We start from the raw sequence: 15,047 nt of genomic DNA, 5'->3' as shown, positions 1-15,047 counted from the left end.
TAGCTAATGACTCAAGTGGTTTTGGTTTTAAAGTCATAACTAACTTGGAATAGAAATCTCTGCCTTAAGCCCATCTGTTCTTTCTAGATGGGTATTCTATCTATCATAGTTAAAATCCCCTTCAAGACAACAATACATAGTGGGAACCTTTCTATGAGAACCAAGCTATGGTCAAACTGACCCGGAGGAAAATTGGCCTCATCTCCAAAATGCAATTTTATTCCCCTCAAAAGAGTCTCCAGAGCAGTAAATCTAGAATGTTAGTCCTAAGGGACACATTCCCCCTAAGGAATGAACCTCCACTTAGTCTCATTTATGTTACAGAGGCATATGGGATCCTCCAGGCATCCCAGCAGAGTCAGGGTTCAGATCAGAAGACCAAGTCCCCAGCAGGTGTGAAGCCTATCTGGGTGTTAATTAAGTAGCAGGTGAGCATAACAAGAATTTTGTAGGAGGGATAAAGGAGGCAAAGGGGAAAGTGTTATAAAAGCTGATAAAATAGGCCACTAATTAAGGTAATAGAATGTTAAGAGCTGGATGGGACCCTAGAGATCACCTATATCAACCTTTCCATTTTACAAATGAAAAAACTGAGGCACCCAGAGAAAGAAAAAGGATTCGCCCAAAATTCAATCTAATTCCTGAAAGAATCGGGGTTTGAACCAAACTTTTTACTGTCAGTTCAATAATACTAATAATATGCAATATACTATGCTGAGTGTAGTAGTTCTCAAAGCACTAGGTCAGTCTCAAAGAATTAAGAACTTGAAAAATGCTTAAGAGGCCATGGCCATTTAAGTGAATCCCCCTCATTTTAAGGGTGAGAAACATACTTCAGTTTAATGATTTATTTACCTATGAATATCCAGCTAGAATCAGAGGTAAGTTCAACCAGGTCTTCCTTCTTTCTACTCCATCCCTGACAAGCATTCTCTCCACTATACAAGGCTAACCAACTGTATGGCCTTAGGTCAGTCACTCTACCTAAGGACAAGTTTCCTCACTGCAAAATGAGGGGATCGGGCTGATCCACTAAAGTTCCTTAGAGCTCTAAAGATTCTTTTTTTTTTTTTTTCCACTAAGCTCCAAAGGAAAACAGATGGATTTTAAATAGTGTTTTCTCTCACCAAAGCTAATAAAACTCGAAGCAGGGCAGGCCTTTGAGAGGTCACATCAACCCTTCATAAGGAGGAGAGAGGGAAAAGGAATACAGTAGATGGAAAAAGCAGAAAGCCACCGAGAAAGCATTTATTTAGAATCTTACAAGGTACATGTCCCATCCTTGTAATGGACCTCAGAATTCTAGTTCACTTAGAATGTTACGGGGGGGGGGGGGGGCGGGAAGCTATCCAATACGATTTTCCAACAAAAATACTATCACTTTCTCACATCATAGCTGATGTTCACATTCCTGTCATTTTCCACTATGGAAACCTACCCCATCTCTTCCTTTTCTGCGCCACAACAACAGGCTTGGTAATCTGGGAGCGTTCTGCTGTTCCTTGATTTCCTTGTGGATTACTCTTGCCACTCCTGTTAGAATAGGAGACTCTTCACACCACTGTATCCTCGGGGGACACTTTGGGAGCCCCCACTGGACACAAAGTCTTACACTCCTCACAAGTGGTCTCTGGGGCATCTACAAATCCACACCCACTTCCAAACTGGGATGGGAGCAAGCCTGTGCTCCCATCACCAACCATCCGCTCCCAGTCTGGGCACTGGGGGGCGGGGAGACAGGTGGAGCTCTCAGACTGGTTAAATCCAGGAGAAATAAAGTAAGGAAATGTAGCTCATTGACACCATACTGGGTGAACTTTTACTGCAAAGGTGTGGGGGCTAGGAACGAGGCTGAGGGTGGGCAATGAGACAAGAAACCGTGAATACAGGCAAGTCGACCAACCAGCGTTTCAGGAGACCTAGAAAAACAATTCCCAGATCGGTCATACCCATCAGCACATACACACTTACACACACAGAATGCATAATACACATTTTAAAAACGTGTATTCTGAGATACCATGTTATAGTGAAATAAGTCTATCTAGTGTATGAATACCCACAAATATACAAATATATATATATGTATGTATACACGTAACATATATATCCCATTATTTTCATGCATCTGCATTAGCCAATTTTATTTAGCTACTTTCTGGACCATTTCATGCTCATTCGGCTGCTGAGCCAGACAATTGCTTCGTAACTCTAGGGTGCAATTTCACTGTCTGTGAGTTGAATATCTCACACAGGGCTGGGGTGTGTGCAGAAGCAGCCCTGTTCCTTCTCCCCACCCTCCTCTTCACTCATCCTTCCTCCCAGCCTCCACAGACAGACTTCTAGTCTGGAGAATTTTTTCCCCTAGAATCCTAATTTTAGGAGGATCTGGGGAGAGCGAGGCCTCTCTCTCCTGCTCACTCACTTACAAAGGGATTGCTTAAGGATCCAGGGCCTACTGAAGACTCTAGGCTTTCCAAAACAATCAGAAAACTACTCTTGCAAATCAAGAAAGAAGGGCTCAGTTCTTGTTGCTGAATACTTTGAGAGAGAGGTGAGCCCCAACTCAGAATTCACCCCATTCCTGATGGCAACATCTGAATATAGCCGTCTCCCTCTGATGCACTGAGAATCCCCATCCTAACCATAGCCAGCTTTCTAACAGTATGGTAAGTATACTTCCTGAAACAAAAATCAGAGTTCAGAGACTGAAGGACAAACCTTTTACAATGCTTTTTTTCCCCTTAAAATCTGGAACTATTCTAGAAAATCTAGGGTAAATGGTCGCTATGTTTAACCATCTTAGTGAGAGACTCAGATTTGAGAGTATGAGGCAAAGAAGGCAAAAGAGAACAAATAAAATTCATTTTATCTCAGTTTCCACAACTGTTAAATGAAGGTTACTCTACTCATCCAGTCCATTTCATAGAATTATATAGAGATTGAAAGAGTAGATAAGAAACACATCATAGTCAATTTAGAGCAAAAAGTACATAAAGTATTCTATGAAAACAAGATTCTATGGTTCCTGAACCTAAAACAATATCTGAATTATGGAGCATTTATTTACATAAAAAGTTTTCCTCAACAATTCTTTAAGATAATGCAATTACTATTCTATTTTAAAGATGGGAAAACCAAGGCAAAGTTTTAATAAGTTCCAGCTCTGCCACTTCTTAGCTAGGTGACCTTAGATCAGTCATTTTCCTGGGTACTAGTTTTCTCACCTGTAAAATGGGGGAGTAGCATTTAAGGATCTCTCTAAGATCTCTTCCAGCTCTTTAATTTAGCTCCGGTCACAGGGTTACTCATGTCAGAGTCCATGTGAGGGGGAAATCTCAGGGATGGGGGGGGGGGGGTAGGGCGGTGATGTCAGAGGGGCAGGGCTGTCCAGAGAAACCCTCCACCTCCCCCCAAATCCCTTAGAGTTCAGAGAAAATCTACCCCTCTGGAGACTACAAAGCCAGAGGCCTAAAGGGGGGTGGGGCAGGCAAGAGAAAGTGAGTGAACTACACCTAATAAAATGTAAATGCCCCACGAGGGAGGAGAGGGGTTGGGAAGGCCGGCCACCCGGAAGTCCTGCTGGCCACCCGGCCTGACTTCATGGGGCCCCAGGGGCCACAAAGCACTCTTTGTGGGGCTCTCATCTTGCCAAGTATCCAAGTTTCAGAGTCTCCCCTTTCACCCTTTCCATTCCGAGTCCATAAAACCCAATTGATTTATTAAGTTGAGAGCGGCCCAAAAAAAGGCCCAGGAAAAATGTTGCACCCAGATGCAAGTGCCATTACCATTTTATGGGCATCTTTTATCTCTAAATCCGCACCTCCTCCATTTCCCGGGATATGGCCGGAAAGGGGAAGCCTCTGTAGCCTATGCTCCCAGGTAGGGTCCCAGGTAGGGTCCCAGCTCCCTAATCCACCCATGCAGAATTGGGTCTTGGGAAACTGTGAGCCTCTGGCAGGAAATCTCAACTACCACAAGCCCCACTGATTCCTTGAGGTTTCCTGGCTAAGTCAGTGGTGAGTTCCCATGGAAACGTCAGTAACCAAGCAGAATCAAACTTAAATCTACCAACCAGGCCCTTCCAGTTCCCTCATGGTGACTGTGGCTTAAAAAAAATCATCATCATCATCGAGTCAAGGAAAGGAAAAGGGCTGAGGGGTGGGGGTGGGAGGCCCTACTCCTCCTCCCATAAAACCATCTCCCCCAACTCAACACGAGATCCTTCCCTCTGTTCTACCCATTCTTTCCTGCATGGTCGCCCACCCCCAAGAGGCCCCCAAATTTAAAGGAACACAAGTGACCTCTTCACTAACTAACAGCTTGACATTTACTCTTTGGGGAGCTTCCCCACCTTGGCACTTGGCATGGGGGCTGGGCTGAAGATTTCCCCTGAAGCCTGATTACCAAAATGTGTCGGCCTTTCTCCTGATAGGGGAGAGTGCCAGCTGGCCCAATCACCGCCACATCCACAGACCACCCTTGTAAGTCCCATCTGGTTTTAGGGAAAGAGTAACGCCTAGGGGGCAGAGTCTGGGGGCTTTCTTCCCCTGCTTTCCCAGGCAGTACACATTTAATTTAGGTTCCCTAAATACTTACCAAGATTTACATGGCACTTTAAAAGACATAACACCCTTTCCCTACAACTAAATGAAGGTGGTACAAATTATAAGAGCCTCTACATTGAGAAGGAATTCAGTACTTGGCTCATTTCAATCAATATTTGAACCCAGTTCTTAAGAGTCTTATGCTTTTTAAAATTGCTTTATATTTTTCCAATTATCATGCATATATTTTTCTCCCATCTAATTAAAAGAGAAAAACAAAGCCCTGATGTTGGATAAGCCTAGTGGGGCAAAACAAATTTGTGTCAGCCATGTCCAAAAACACATTCTGCCTATTAGTCTATTGGAAGTATGTCTGATTACTGTGCTGATCACAGTCCTTAGGTCTTCCAAAATTGTATTTTTTTCCAATGTTGACATTATGGTCTAAAATGTTCTTCTGGTTCTGCTCTCCTCAATCTGCATCCGTTCACACAAGTCTTCCCAAAGATTCCTGTGAAACTATCTCATTCACCAGTTCTTACAAGCACATTAGTATTCCACTAAATTCATAGACTTTTAACTCGTCCAGCCACTTCTATTACATACATAACAATTACTGTCTTGTCTTCTCTTTTTTCACTTACCTGTTACAATAGCATCCTAACATCCTGCTTCCAGGCTTTCTCCCTTTACAGCCATCCTGCACACGCTGTCAGGTTCATCTTATCTACACACAATTCTTGTCTTAATAATAATTCACATTTGAAAAGTATTTTAAGATTTACAAAATGCTTTTATCATAACCCTCTGGGATAGGTACTAGCAATATTGTTATTAGTATTTTACAAAGGAAAAAACTGAGATTATAAGGAAGGGAATTGGCTCACCCAAAGTCACAAAGTGGGGAAAGGGAAGGTAATAAGGATTTATAATGCCTACTATGTGCCAGGAAATGTGCTAAGCATTTTTTTTTCTTAATTATCTCCTATGATTCTCACAACAGCCTTACGAGGTCAATGCTACTAGTTTTTCCTGTTTGAAAGTTGAGGGAAATGAAGCAGGAAGAGATTGTGATTATCCAGGGTTAGATTTGAATTCAGATTCTCTAAGTTCATAGCTTTCTTAACTTCACCACGTAGGCAATCTTGAATCCAAGTCTGGCTCTTTTCCCTTCATGACTTTGTTGTTTTCAGTCATGTCTGACCCTTTGTGATCCCACTGGTTTTTGGGGGGGTGGGGGTTGTTTGTTTTTTGGCAAAGGTACGAGAGTGGTTTGCCATTTCCTTCTCCAGCTCATTTCACATTTCAAGAAACTGAGGCAGAGCTAGGTGAGTTGCCCAGGCTCATAAACCTGAGGTCAGATTTGAATTCAGCCAAATGAGTCTTCCTGATTCCAGTTCAGTGCTCTGTCCACTTCCCCAGCTAACTGGTGCCTAAAATAATACTGCCCTCCCTCTTTGTTCAGAAAACTTCCAGAACTTTCTGTCATTAACTGAATCTAGGATGCTCCTTTAATTTGACTGAAGCCCTTCTTTTCAGTCTGGCATTCATTGAGTACGAAATAAATGTTGATAACTGACAAGCCAAATTCTGTCTACTCTTCCCCAAGATAAATCCAATATTTTCCTGCCTCTCTGCCTATAACTGTTCTTTCTTGCTGGAATGTCCAAAAGCCTCTCTTTTAAGTCCTAACACAGAGAGATGCTGCCTCCTCCAGAAAGTCTTCCCTGATCACTCTCTGGAGGAAGTATATGCTAACAGAACACCGGCCATACTCTCCTCACTGACATTGAAACGATGTCATATAAACCATGAATATAATATACTATATGTATCCATATATAATATATGCCTTTCCACTTTGGTTCCCTCTGATGGTTGGCTATCTAGAGTAGCTGTTTGATAACTATTTTTTAAATGAATGGGCTGATAAGTGTTTATTAAATACTCACAGAATGGGGAAAAGTAAAGCAACTCCTGGGCACTCTAGAGGAGAGTGCTGAGGGAAGATCACTTCAGAAAGCACCAGCTAGGAATTATGTGGGGCTACAATGAAGACATATAAGGTTCCCACACCCAGCTTCATTCAATCTGCATTTAATGAGCATCTGTTACGTCAGGTATGACTCCTGCCTCCACGGAGCTCCCAGTCTGGTTCGTGATGGACACAGAAGTCCTCCACCATTAAGCACTTCTGAAAAGTCTGTGTCAGGGGCCCTCCGGGGCTCTGCCAGCCCTCCCAAGCTCCACTGATGGACTTCCCCACCAGGCCACATCTGGAAAGCTCCCTCAGCGAGAGGGCTGGTTCCCAGGCAGGAGATGAAGGGGTCTGGGCCACAATCAGATTAGATGTCCACTAAGACATGGAAGGGGAAGTATAGCTGCCTTATAAAATGCAAAAGTGGGTGGTATAGGCAATAAAAGGCTTCCTGGAGGAGGTATAATTAATCTTAGCCCTAAAGGATGGGTAGGATTTCAATCTGAAAATGTAAGACAATGCCTTCTTCAGGTGACAAAGTTGGGGGCCACGGGGAATCCCTGATCTTCACACCAGAAATGACCACTGGCTTGCTGTCTCCAATCCAAGGAACTGGGCCAGTTGTGAAGGCCACAGCCTGGTACAATCCCGAGCCCATTCTGTGACAAGAGTGGGGGAGAGTTAAAAAAAGGAACAGACATTTAAGTGCCTACTATGCGCCAGGCATTGGGCCAAGTTTCTTTTTAAAAAACCAAATCTTATATAATGTGATCCTCACAAGAACGTTGGGAGGAGGTGCTGTCATTCTCATTTGACAGTGAGGAAACTGAAGCTGACGGAAGTCAAGTTATTTGTTACACAGCTAAGAACTGAGTCTGGAGCGGAACTTAATGCCTCTCAGAGCCCAGGACACAGCTCTGTTCAGTATGCTCCCTCACTGCTCATGGAACAACTTCCCTTTTCTGTGCCTCAGTTTCCTCCCCTGCCGAATAGGGATCACAATCTCCACCAGGCTAACCCAAAGGACAACTGCGCAGTTAGATAGATTCCTTCATATAAGGGCTATAGCATCTACACACATATATAAATCTACATGCATAGAAAGTGCTACACGGAGCTAGAGCTGTGTGCTGCTGCCTATCCCAAAGGACAACTGGGAGGCCTGATAGATCCCTTCCCATAAGTGCTATATAACGTATACACATATATAAGGACTGCACAGAGATAAGAGATAGAATGAGAATATGCTACATTTCCTCCATCACTTACTTAAAACCAAGGTGGGGGGGGGGGGGTGTTTTACAGACAGGGTTTCTTTCAGAAATTAACTTAGGAAGACCTTGAAAATAGGAAAACTTGGACCCCCCCTTTCATTCTTTGTTTCTGTTCAACAACATTTCCTGCTAGTTCCAGCTTGCGTCTCCTAAAGGCTGACTTGCCTGGACAGCAGGATTTTCTGTACAAACAATCAGAGGAGCCCTGAATAACAGAATCCCATTTCACCTTTCCTGGGGACCTGTTAGGAGTTCTGATCACAGGTTTCAGCAAGTATGGAGCTGGGAGCCTCGCTCAGGGGAGTCCCCCTTATTTCCATAGACAAGGTCACCAGCAGCCCAGCAAGTTCATGGTTGGAGAAGGAAGCCCAAAGGCAGATAGCTTCCCAGCCTGGCCCTTCTGGTTGGGGGCCGGCTCTCACACCCCCCTCACCCCCCCACAACACTCCTGCACAAAAAGCTGGGTCCCTTGCTAAACAAAGTCTGGGTCCCAAACAGTGGCCAGGCCCAGCTTCACTGCGAGGCCTGCCTTCAAAGAGCACCATGACTCTGCTATTTTGGGAGGCTCCAGAACTTGCTTTAATTTGGGTCTCTGGAGCTATGATGTCATCAAACCCCTCGGTCAGATTTCAGGCTCCGGGAGCTGAGCGGGTGCCAGCATGCATTCTCATTCTATATTCTGTGTTTGCTCTGATATTGGGACAGGGGAGGAGGGGGAAGAGAGGGGCCGTGTGAACACTTTTCCTTAAATGGTTAAATATAAAAACCCACTTCAGCTTCAACCACTCCCCACTCCTGCCACACCAGAGCAAATACATTTTTTCCCCAATTCATAAATCCGACCCGGCAAACATTTCCATTTCTAAGCTCAGACTCTATAACAGCAGTTTCCGGGAAAAAGCTGATGAAAAGGTAGGGTCAACACTCACCTACAAGCGCTCCTTATTCTCAAGAACTGCAGCAACTTCAGGGACAATCTTAGCATGTCTCGGCTCCCAGGGCTTCTGAGAACAGCTTATCCAACCTGCCAAAATCTCAGGCGCCTTCTCCTCCAGGAAGCCTTCCCTGATAGCCTTCTCCCCCCCCCCCCCCCCCAGATTCTCCTCTTTTTCAGACTTCCAAATTTCCCCAAACTTTTAGCCTCCCAAATCTCTCCACCAGTGAAGTAGCACATTCAACCCACCCACTTTTAGCATCTGGCAGGCGGGTGCTGTGCCATTTTTTTTAATTGTTGTATTCCTGAACTCAGAGCTTTGTACACCAAAGGCGCTGGATAACTGCTGAGTAGATCTGGATTGCGGAAGGGGAAACTGAGGCCCTGGGAGAGGAAGTAATTAGCTCAGGATCTCCCAGCTGATTCACAAATGGAATCAAGAGAAGTTCAACCTCTAAGGGTGGGGAAGGAAGGGTGAGAAGTTGAAGGGTGGGGCTTCCCCACAGCCTCTGGCTCCGGACCAATAACTGGTCGCAACCCCAGCCCTCAGACACTCACCCCGAAGGGATTAGCCTTTGTTGACAAAAGGGTTTAGGGAAGTAGCAGTTTAATCGTGCCTTCCACCCCACTAGGACCTCCGAGCTAGGCCCCGGCTTAAAGAAAGACGCAGCCGTGGAAGTCTGCTTCTCCTGGGAGGGCCTGCTCCTCAGAACCTGCTCCAGTTGCCGACCCCGGCCTCCCACCCCACTGAGGACTCTAGCCGCTGCCAGGAGCCTGAGTTAGGGCGAAGGGCAGCGCCAAAGGTCAAAATGAAGCTGCGTTAGTAACGGGGAGGGTGGGCCCGCGGTCCCGCCGCCTGACCTCCACAGGCTTCCTTCCTAAACTGGGAAACGATTTTTCCTTTAAGAGCTTCAGAATCCCCCAAGCCTTTTCTAGGGCATCTCTTCCATTTGCTTTTTCCCTGGCCTCTAGGGGACCCCTCAAGCACAGAAAGCAGCTCCCTGGAAGGAAGAACTCCCCCCAACCTCTTGCACGGCTTCCCCAGAGGGGAGCCTCGGTCCGGGCCGCTCCTGCCCGGGCGGCAGGCAGGATGTCCGCCTGTGGGGGAGGGGGCACACAGGCGGCCTGGCTGCCGATGCTGGGACTCACAAAGTCTAGGGGGTCCTCCCAAGCTGGGACAAGAGGTGCTAGAGGGAGAGAGCAAACTGAGCAATACAACTCTGGTATCAAATAAAAACTCATTTTAAAAACTATTAACCTAGGAGAATTGACATCTTTATCTCTTATATGCCTGTGTAGGACAAACTCCAGAATTTACTTCTTGTTTTCCCTGAGGCGGTTGGGGTTAAGTGACTTGCCCAGGGTCACACAGACAGGAAGTGTTAAGTCTCTGAGGTCACATTTGAACTCGCGTCTCCAGGGCTGGTGTTCTCCCCCCTGCGCCACCTAGCTGTCTCTTCTGTTCTTACTGAATAGGACAAAGGGTAAAGGAACCTCTGCTCTAGTCCAAACACTTCATTTCAGAGGAAAAAACTGAGACATGGAGTTGCCTTAGATCGTCCTCCCGCTTATTAGCCAAGGAGGGGGCAAGGAAGGCAAGATTCTAATTTTTCGCCTTTCGTTTTTTTTAAACAATCCGGGTTAAATGACTTGCCCAGGGCCACGCAGCCCGGAAGTGCTAGGTGTTTGAAGTCACTGGATCTGGGCCCTCTAGACAAGTGCTCTATCCACTGCGCCATCTAGCTGCCCCCAGGAGGCTAACATACACAAACTTATCACTTCCGGATCATTCTCTGTTTAGGACCTGAGCTGTGAAAGTAACTCAGGCTGTATCTCTTTAGATAAGTCACCTCTTTGTCCCTCCGCTTCCTCGTCCGTGAATGACCCCCGAGACCATCTCCGGCTCTTGATCTGCTACCCCAATTCCTCGGCGAGGGGAATCGGAGGAAGGAGATCGGACCAGATCTCTGCTACGGCACTGCTGAGATGCGGGGTTCTGTCGCTGCGCCTCAGTTTCCTGATCCGTGAGAGGGCCGGGCCGGACCAGGGCGTCCCTTCCGGCTCCGCCATCCCGAGCCCGTCCGCCAGGGTCCCCTGTTCGGTGACAAACGCTCCCGCTAAGACAGCGCGCCGTGGCCCCAGTTTCCCCTCCACAGATCTCTTTCAGCAAGGGAACAATTCAGCTGTCAAGTTCTAATCCTCCTCCCGCCTTCCCTGAAACAAGGACACCTGCCCCGGCCCAACACAGCAAGCGATAATAAAGCTATCTAGTGCAGGCCGGAGGTGTGGAAGAAGCAGGGCGGCCAAGGAGGGAGAGGAAGGGAGGAGCAGGCCAGCGGCCCGAGGAGAGCAAAATCAAATAAACAGAAGCGTTGGGGCTCCTGAGAACCAATGAGAGAGGCTGCGCGTTCTTTTCACAGATGCAATCCTTCCGAGAGAATCCTACTGCTCTGTATATATACAAGGCTATAATGGTGAAAAAATAAGCTCTAGCCAGAGTCCATTCCTCCCAGAGAGCCAGGGAGGCTAAGTACTTCCATCACTAGCCGTCCCGGCCGCAGCCAAGCTGGGAGGACAAATGGGGACACCTGGATGGCGCGGAAATGTTTTATCGAGTCTCTAATTTTTGGGGAGGAGGACACAGACATCATATGAACTTAAACGCAGGGATCCTGGTCTCCAGGAATGAGAGAGAAAGGTAATACAGCATGTATGTGGAGATGAAAGAGGGACCGATTTATACACCTCTGGAGAACACAACTGGGTGTAAGGCGGGGGAGTGAGGAGGAGGCAAATTTCAATTTATTTTAAGGAAGAACATTCTAATAAACAGAGCCTTCAGAACACTGACCAGATAAGGCAGAGAACTCTCTCCATCACTGGTTATAGGCAAGCAAAGACTGGGTGACTCCCCTACTAGTTCTTGCAAAGGGCTTTCTGTACTGGTGACACGGAAGGTACCTTCTAGTGAAAGATTCCAGGCTACTATTTGGGAAGGAATCAACATACATTTTCTCTTTAACACAGTTACCAAGGATTTGGGGAAACATCACATCGCTCACCAGGTCTTGTCAACTTTTTTTTTTTTTAATGGGAAAAACTAAGCCACAAGTACAGATCCAGATTTTCTCTGTAAAGAAAGCCCTGAACTAAAGCATGCAGGGTTCTCCTGACCACCTCAAAAATATCAAAGAGTTGCTTGTAGGCCCATTCTTATTTTTACCCTATCTCACCTCTCAATCACCTGTGCCTTAAATGTGAATAGTTCTTTGAGTTCCAGAGATGATGCTTACAACACCTACCCAATAAATGTATGGCTTCTCTCTCACATCCCCCCTAACAATGTAAAACATTCCACTGTGGGGGAGACAGAAGGACACTTCGTGATATTATTGTATCATTAATAAACTGCCCCCATTTTTCACTAGGGGAAGATCCAGGATCTTCATTATCAATCAACTGTTTTAATTAACTTTTAATTAACTTCAGGCAGAATTTTTTTTCCTGTCAGCCTGGCTATAGTTAGGAATTTATAAATTCATTTACAAATTCCACCCCCAATCCCAACCCCTACCTACCTCTTCATGCTACCTCTATTACCAGCAACAACCCCCTCCCCATACACACACACACACACACACACACACACACACACACACACACACACACACACCCTAGACCTAAATTCAGTGAAGAAATGGGGTGGTTGTTAACCCACGATCCTGGGGAATGTTATCTCCAGAGAAGAGTATTAGGGGGGGCTTAGTTTACTGCCACTTACCCCAGTCTGGCCATATGCTACTACCCATAGCCAGTTCTAATCAGTTTTATTCCAGACCAAGGCCAGTCACCCCAGGTCTCCCCAGCTTTCTTGTTCTTATGGGCTGCCACACAGACTAGTCCAATTTGTCCCATCCACCGAGTAGGTACATATAAGATCCTATTCATCTGTTACCCCACCACCCGTCTGTATTTCTCGGGGGCAGGTTTGTTTTTAATTTCACCCTCACTGAAGTTTTGCTTTTATATTTCCATTCATTAAAACCACAACAGACAGGGTTGTTTTCTGGTTGGTTCTATTGTTGTTCTTGTTTTTTTTTTTCCTTGAAAGGGTTGGGGAGAGGGGAGAGAGGGTCTGATGCAATGGACTGAAGCCCGGAGAACTCGCGTCAATGAGCCGCTGGTTCCTAGGTACCCGCCAACGGGAGCAGCCTCCCCGGCAAGCAGGCAGCCGAGAAGGCGAGCTAGTAGGCGAGAGAGGCGGATTGTGGTTTGGGCAGAAGCTCTGGCTCTGAATTTCCTGGCTTTTGTTGATACAAGTTAGTCCTCCATGTTATTTTAGCAGTCCTGTGCCACTAACTGTCGAGGAGCCGGGAGTCACAGACACACTTCGACCTAACCCCTGAAAGAGGAGGAAACCTTCCACGCCTGACTCCCAATCTCAGCCCCGGGAGCAGCTTGAGCTGTAGGCACGGAAGGGCAAGTCAGCCTTTCCACAGGCCTGGCCGGGGTGGGTTTCTCCGGGAATCCCTCACCTTTGGAAAGCAATACTTGATCGTAAATGTATCCATGCATCACCTTTAACCCAGGCAGGCCCATTCATCTCTGCCAGACTGCTCACTACAAAAGACTGCCGTTCTAGAGGAGGGAAACGCGGAGAAAGCGAGAAGCCAATTTTTTTTTTTTTTTTGAGGTGGGGGGGGGGAGTGGTTCGGGGTTAGGGCTAGGGGACGGGTAAGGTTAAAGTCAAACCAAATTTAGCATTTGATAAGAGGTGAGGAATCACAATCAAGTCGGTTCAACCTGCAACCTCTAAGTTTTATCTCCCCACCACCTCCAACCCCAAACTAACATAAAATTAACCTCAAGGGAAAGCATACACTTTTAGCCGGCGAAGCCCACCTTCCCACCAGGCCCCGGGGAAGGAGGCAGAGCAGAGAATGGGGAGCTGGCACCCACCAACCTTGACGATTCCCGGTGCTCTTTTTGCAACTCAAAAGAGCTCCTTTATAACACCATAAACCTTTGCTCCAAGTCAAGGCCAGCCTTAAAGACAAAGTTTGGCTGCGTTAAGGGGGACCCCAGGACGCCGGAGCCCGTGGAATTTGCGCACTGGGGCTCCCCAGGAGGTTCTCAGCTCGCAATTACTTTTCCTTTCTCCCCTCCACATGTATCCCTAATTTTCTCCCTTCCGTAGGGTGGCTGCCTAATCGGGGGATTCGTCTACGATTGGGGGAGGGGGCTGTCTGTGTTTGGCAAAGCCCCCAACTCGCACCTCTACTCCGGGGTCGCTATCCGCACACCACCGGTCGAGGCTGCCACGAATCCTGTCCCCGTCGCCAAAAACCACACAAGAATGCCCGGGGCCCGCGGTCTCTGGGCGACCCGGACTGCCGGTCCCGCACACGCGCCCCTGAAGGGCACAAGCGCCCGCTCCGATCCGTTTGCACAGCCTGGGGAAACAGCGGAGACGTGGAGACTAGCTCCTTCCTCACCCCGGGCAGCCGCCGCCACCTTCACCGCGGCGCAGCCGAGCCACGCACGCCGGTGCCCCTGCGTGGGGCGCCCCGCGCCTCCCGATCGCCGGGCTGCCTCTGGTCCCTCTTCCCCCAGCTCCAGCCCTGCCGATCCCCCCGGCCACTCGGAAGTCAGAGCACTCTTCTCGCGTCTCCCCCGCGTCCCCTCCCCAGTTTGCGCTGTAGTTGGAGTCTCCCCCAGGTTTCTTTCTCCTGCTCCATTCCCACTGGCCCCCCTTCAAAAAAACACCCCAAACCCTCCCACCCCCACTCTCCTCTCGCTCCCAGCCCGGCAATTCCCCTACGTTTTCAAAAATGCAGCAAGAACCCGAGCAACTCACCCAGCGGCAGGAAATGTTTGGTGTCCATATCTGGTGGCTAACTCATGCCAGAGGTCGGTGGAGAAAACAGAAATCAACAAAGCGAAAATAAAAGGAGAGAGGGGTGGAGGGAGCCTCTCAGCGGGGGCTCCTGGCTCTTTATTCTTTAAAAAAAAAATTAAAATAGAAATAGTAATAGCAAAGACAAGGAAGATAGGAAATCCAGTGACGGTGTGTTAAGGCCAAGGCAGGGGGAGTTGTTGCAAAAGTCACCCAACAATGTAAACTACTTGTGTCTCTGTGTGTGTCTCTACTCCCAACTACTGGAGCTGCAGTGCAAAGGGGAACCCAACGAGGGGGACCGTGAAGGCCGGCGCCGGGAAGCAACGCCCAGCTCAGAGCCCTGAGCGCTTGAATGAAGACGCCCTGCCCAGGCTCGGCGGCTGGCGGCGGGCGCTCCACTACAGCAAGGGGGGTT

At 47.6% G+C, this 15,047-nt stretch overlaps 1 protein-coding gene across 2 annotated transcripts in view; it reads right to left on the bottom strand.

Annotated features, from left to right (window-relative positions):
• Positions 1 to 15,047, bottom strand: part of RXRA (retinoid X receptor alpha) — a 414,885-nt gene that overhangs the window by 255,186 nt on the left and 144,652 nt on the right. The window contains exon 1 of one of the 2 annotated variants that reach the window (XM_051980298.1): positions 14,591 to 14,975. The exons of the other annotated variant lie outside the window; for it this stretch is intronic. Coding sequence (XP_051836258.1) covers positions 14,591 to 14,618 — 28 coding nt within the window. The 5' untranslated portion in view covers positions 14,619 to 14,975. Of the gene's footprint in view, positions 1 to 14,590; positions 14,976 to 15,047 lie in introns of those variants that run through there. 2 annotated transcript variants of the gene reach the window in all.

This window comes from Antechinus flavipes, chromosome 2 (genome assembly GCF_016432865.1).
Source record: "Antechinus flavipes isolate AdamAnt ecotype Samford, QLD, Australia chromosome 2, AdamAnt_v2, whole genome shotgun sequence".
Taxonomy (NCBI): Eukaryota; Metazoa; Chordata; class Mammalia; order Dasyuromorphia; family Dasyuridae; genus Antechinus; species Antechinus flavipes.
Note: the sequence above shows the minus strand (reverse complement) of the source record. Positions and strands in the feature narration are given on the sequence as shown.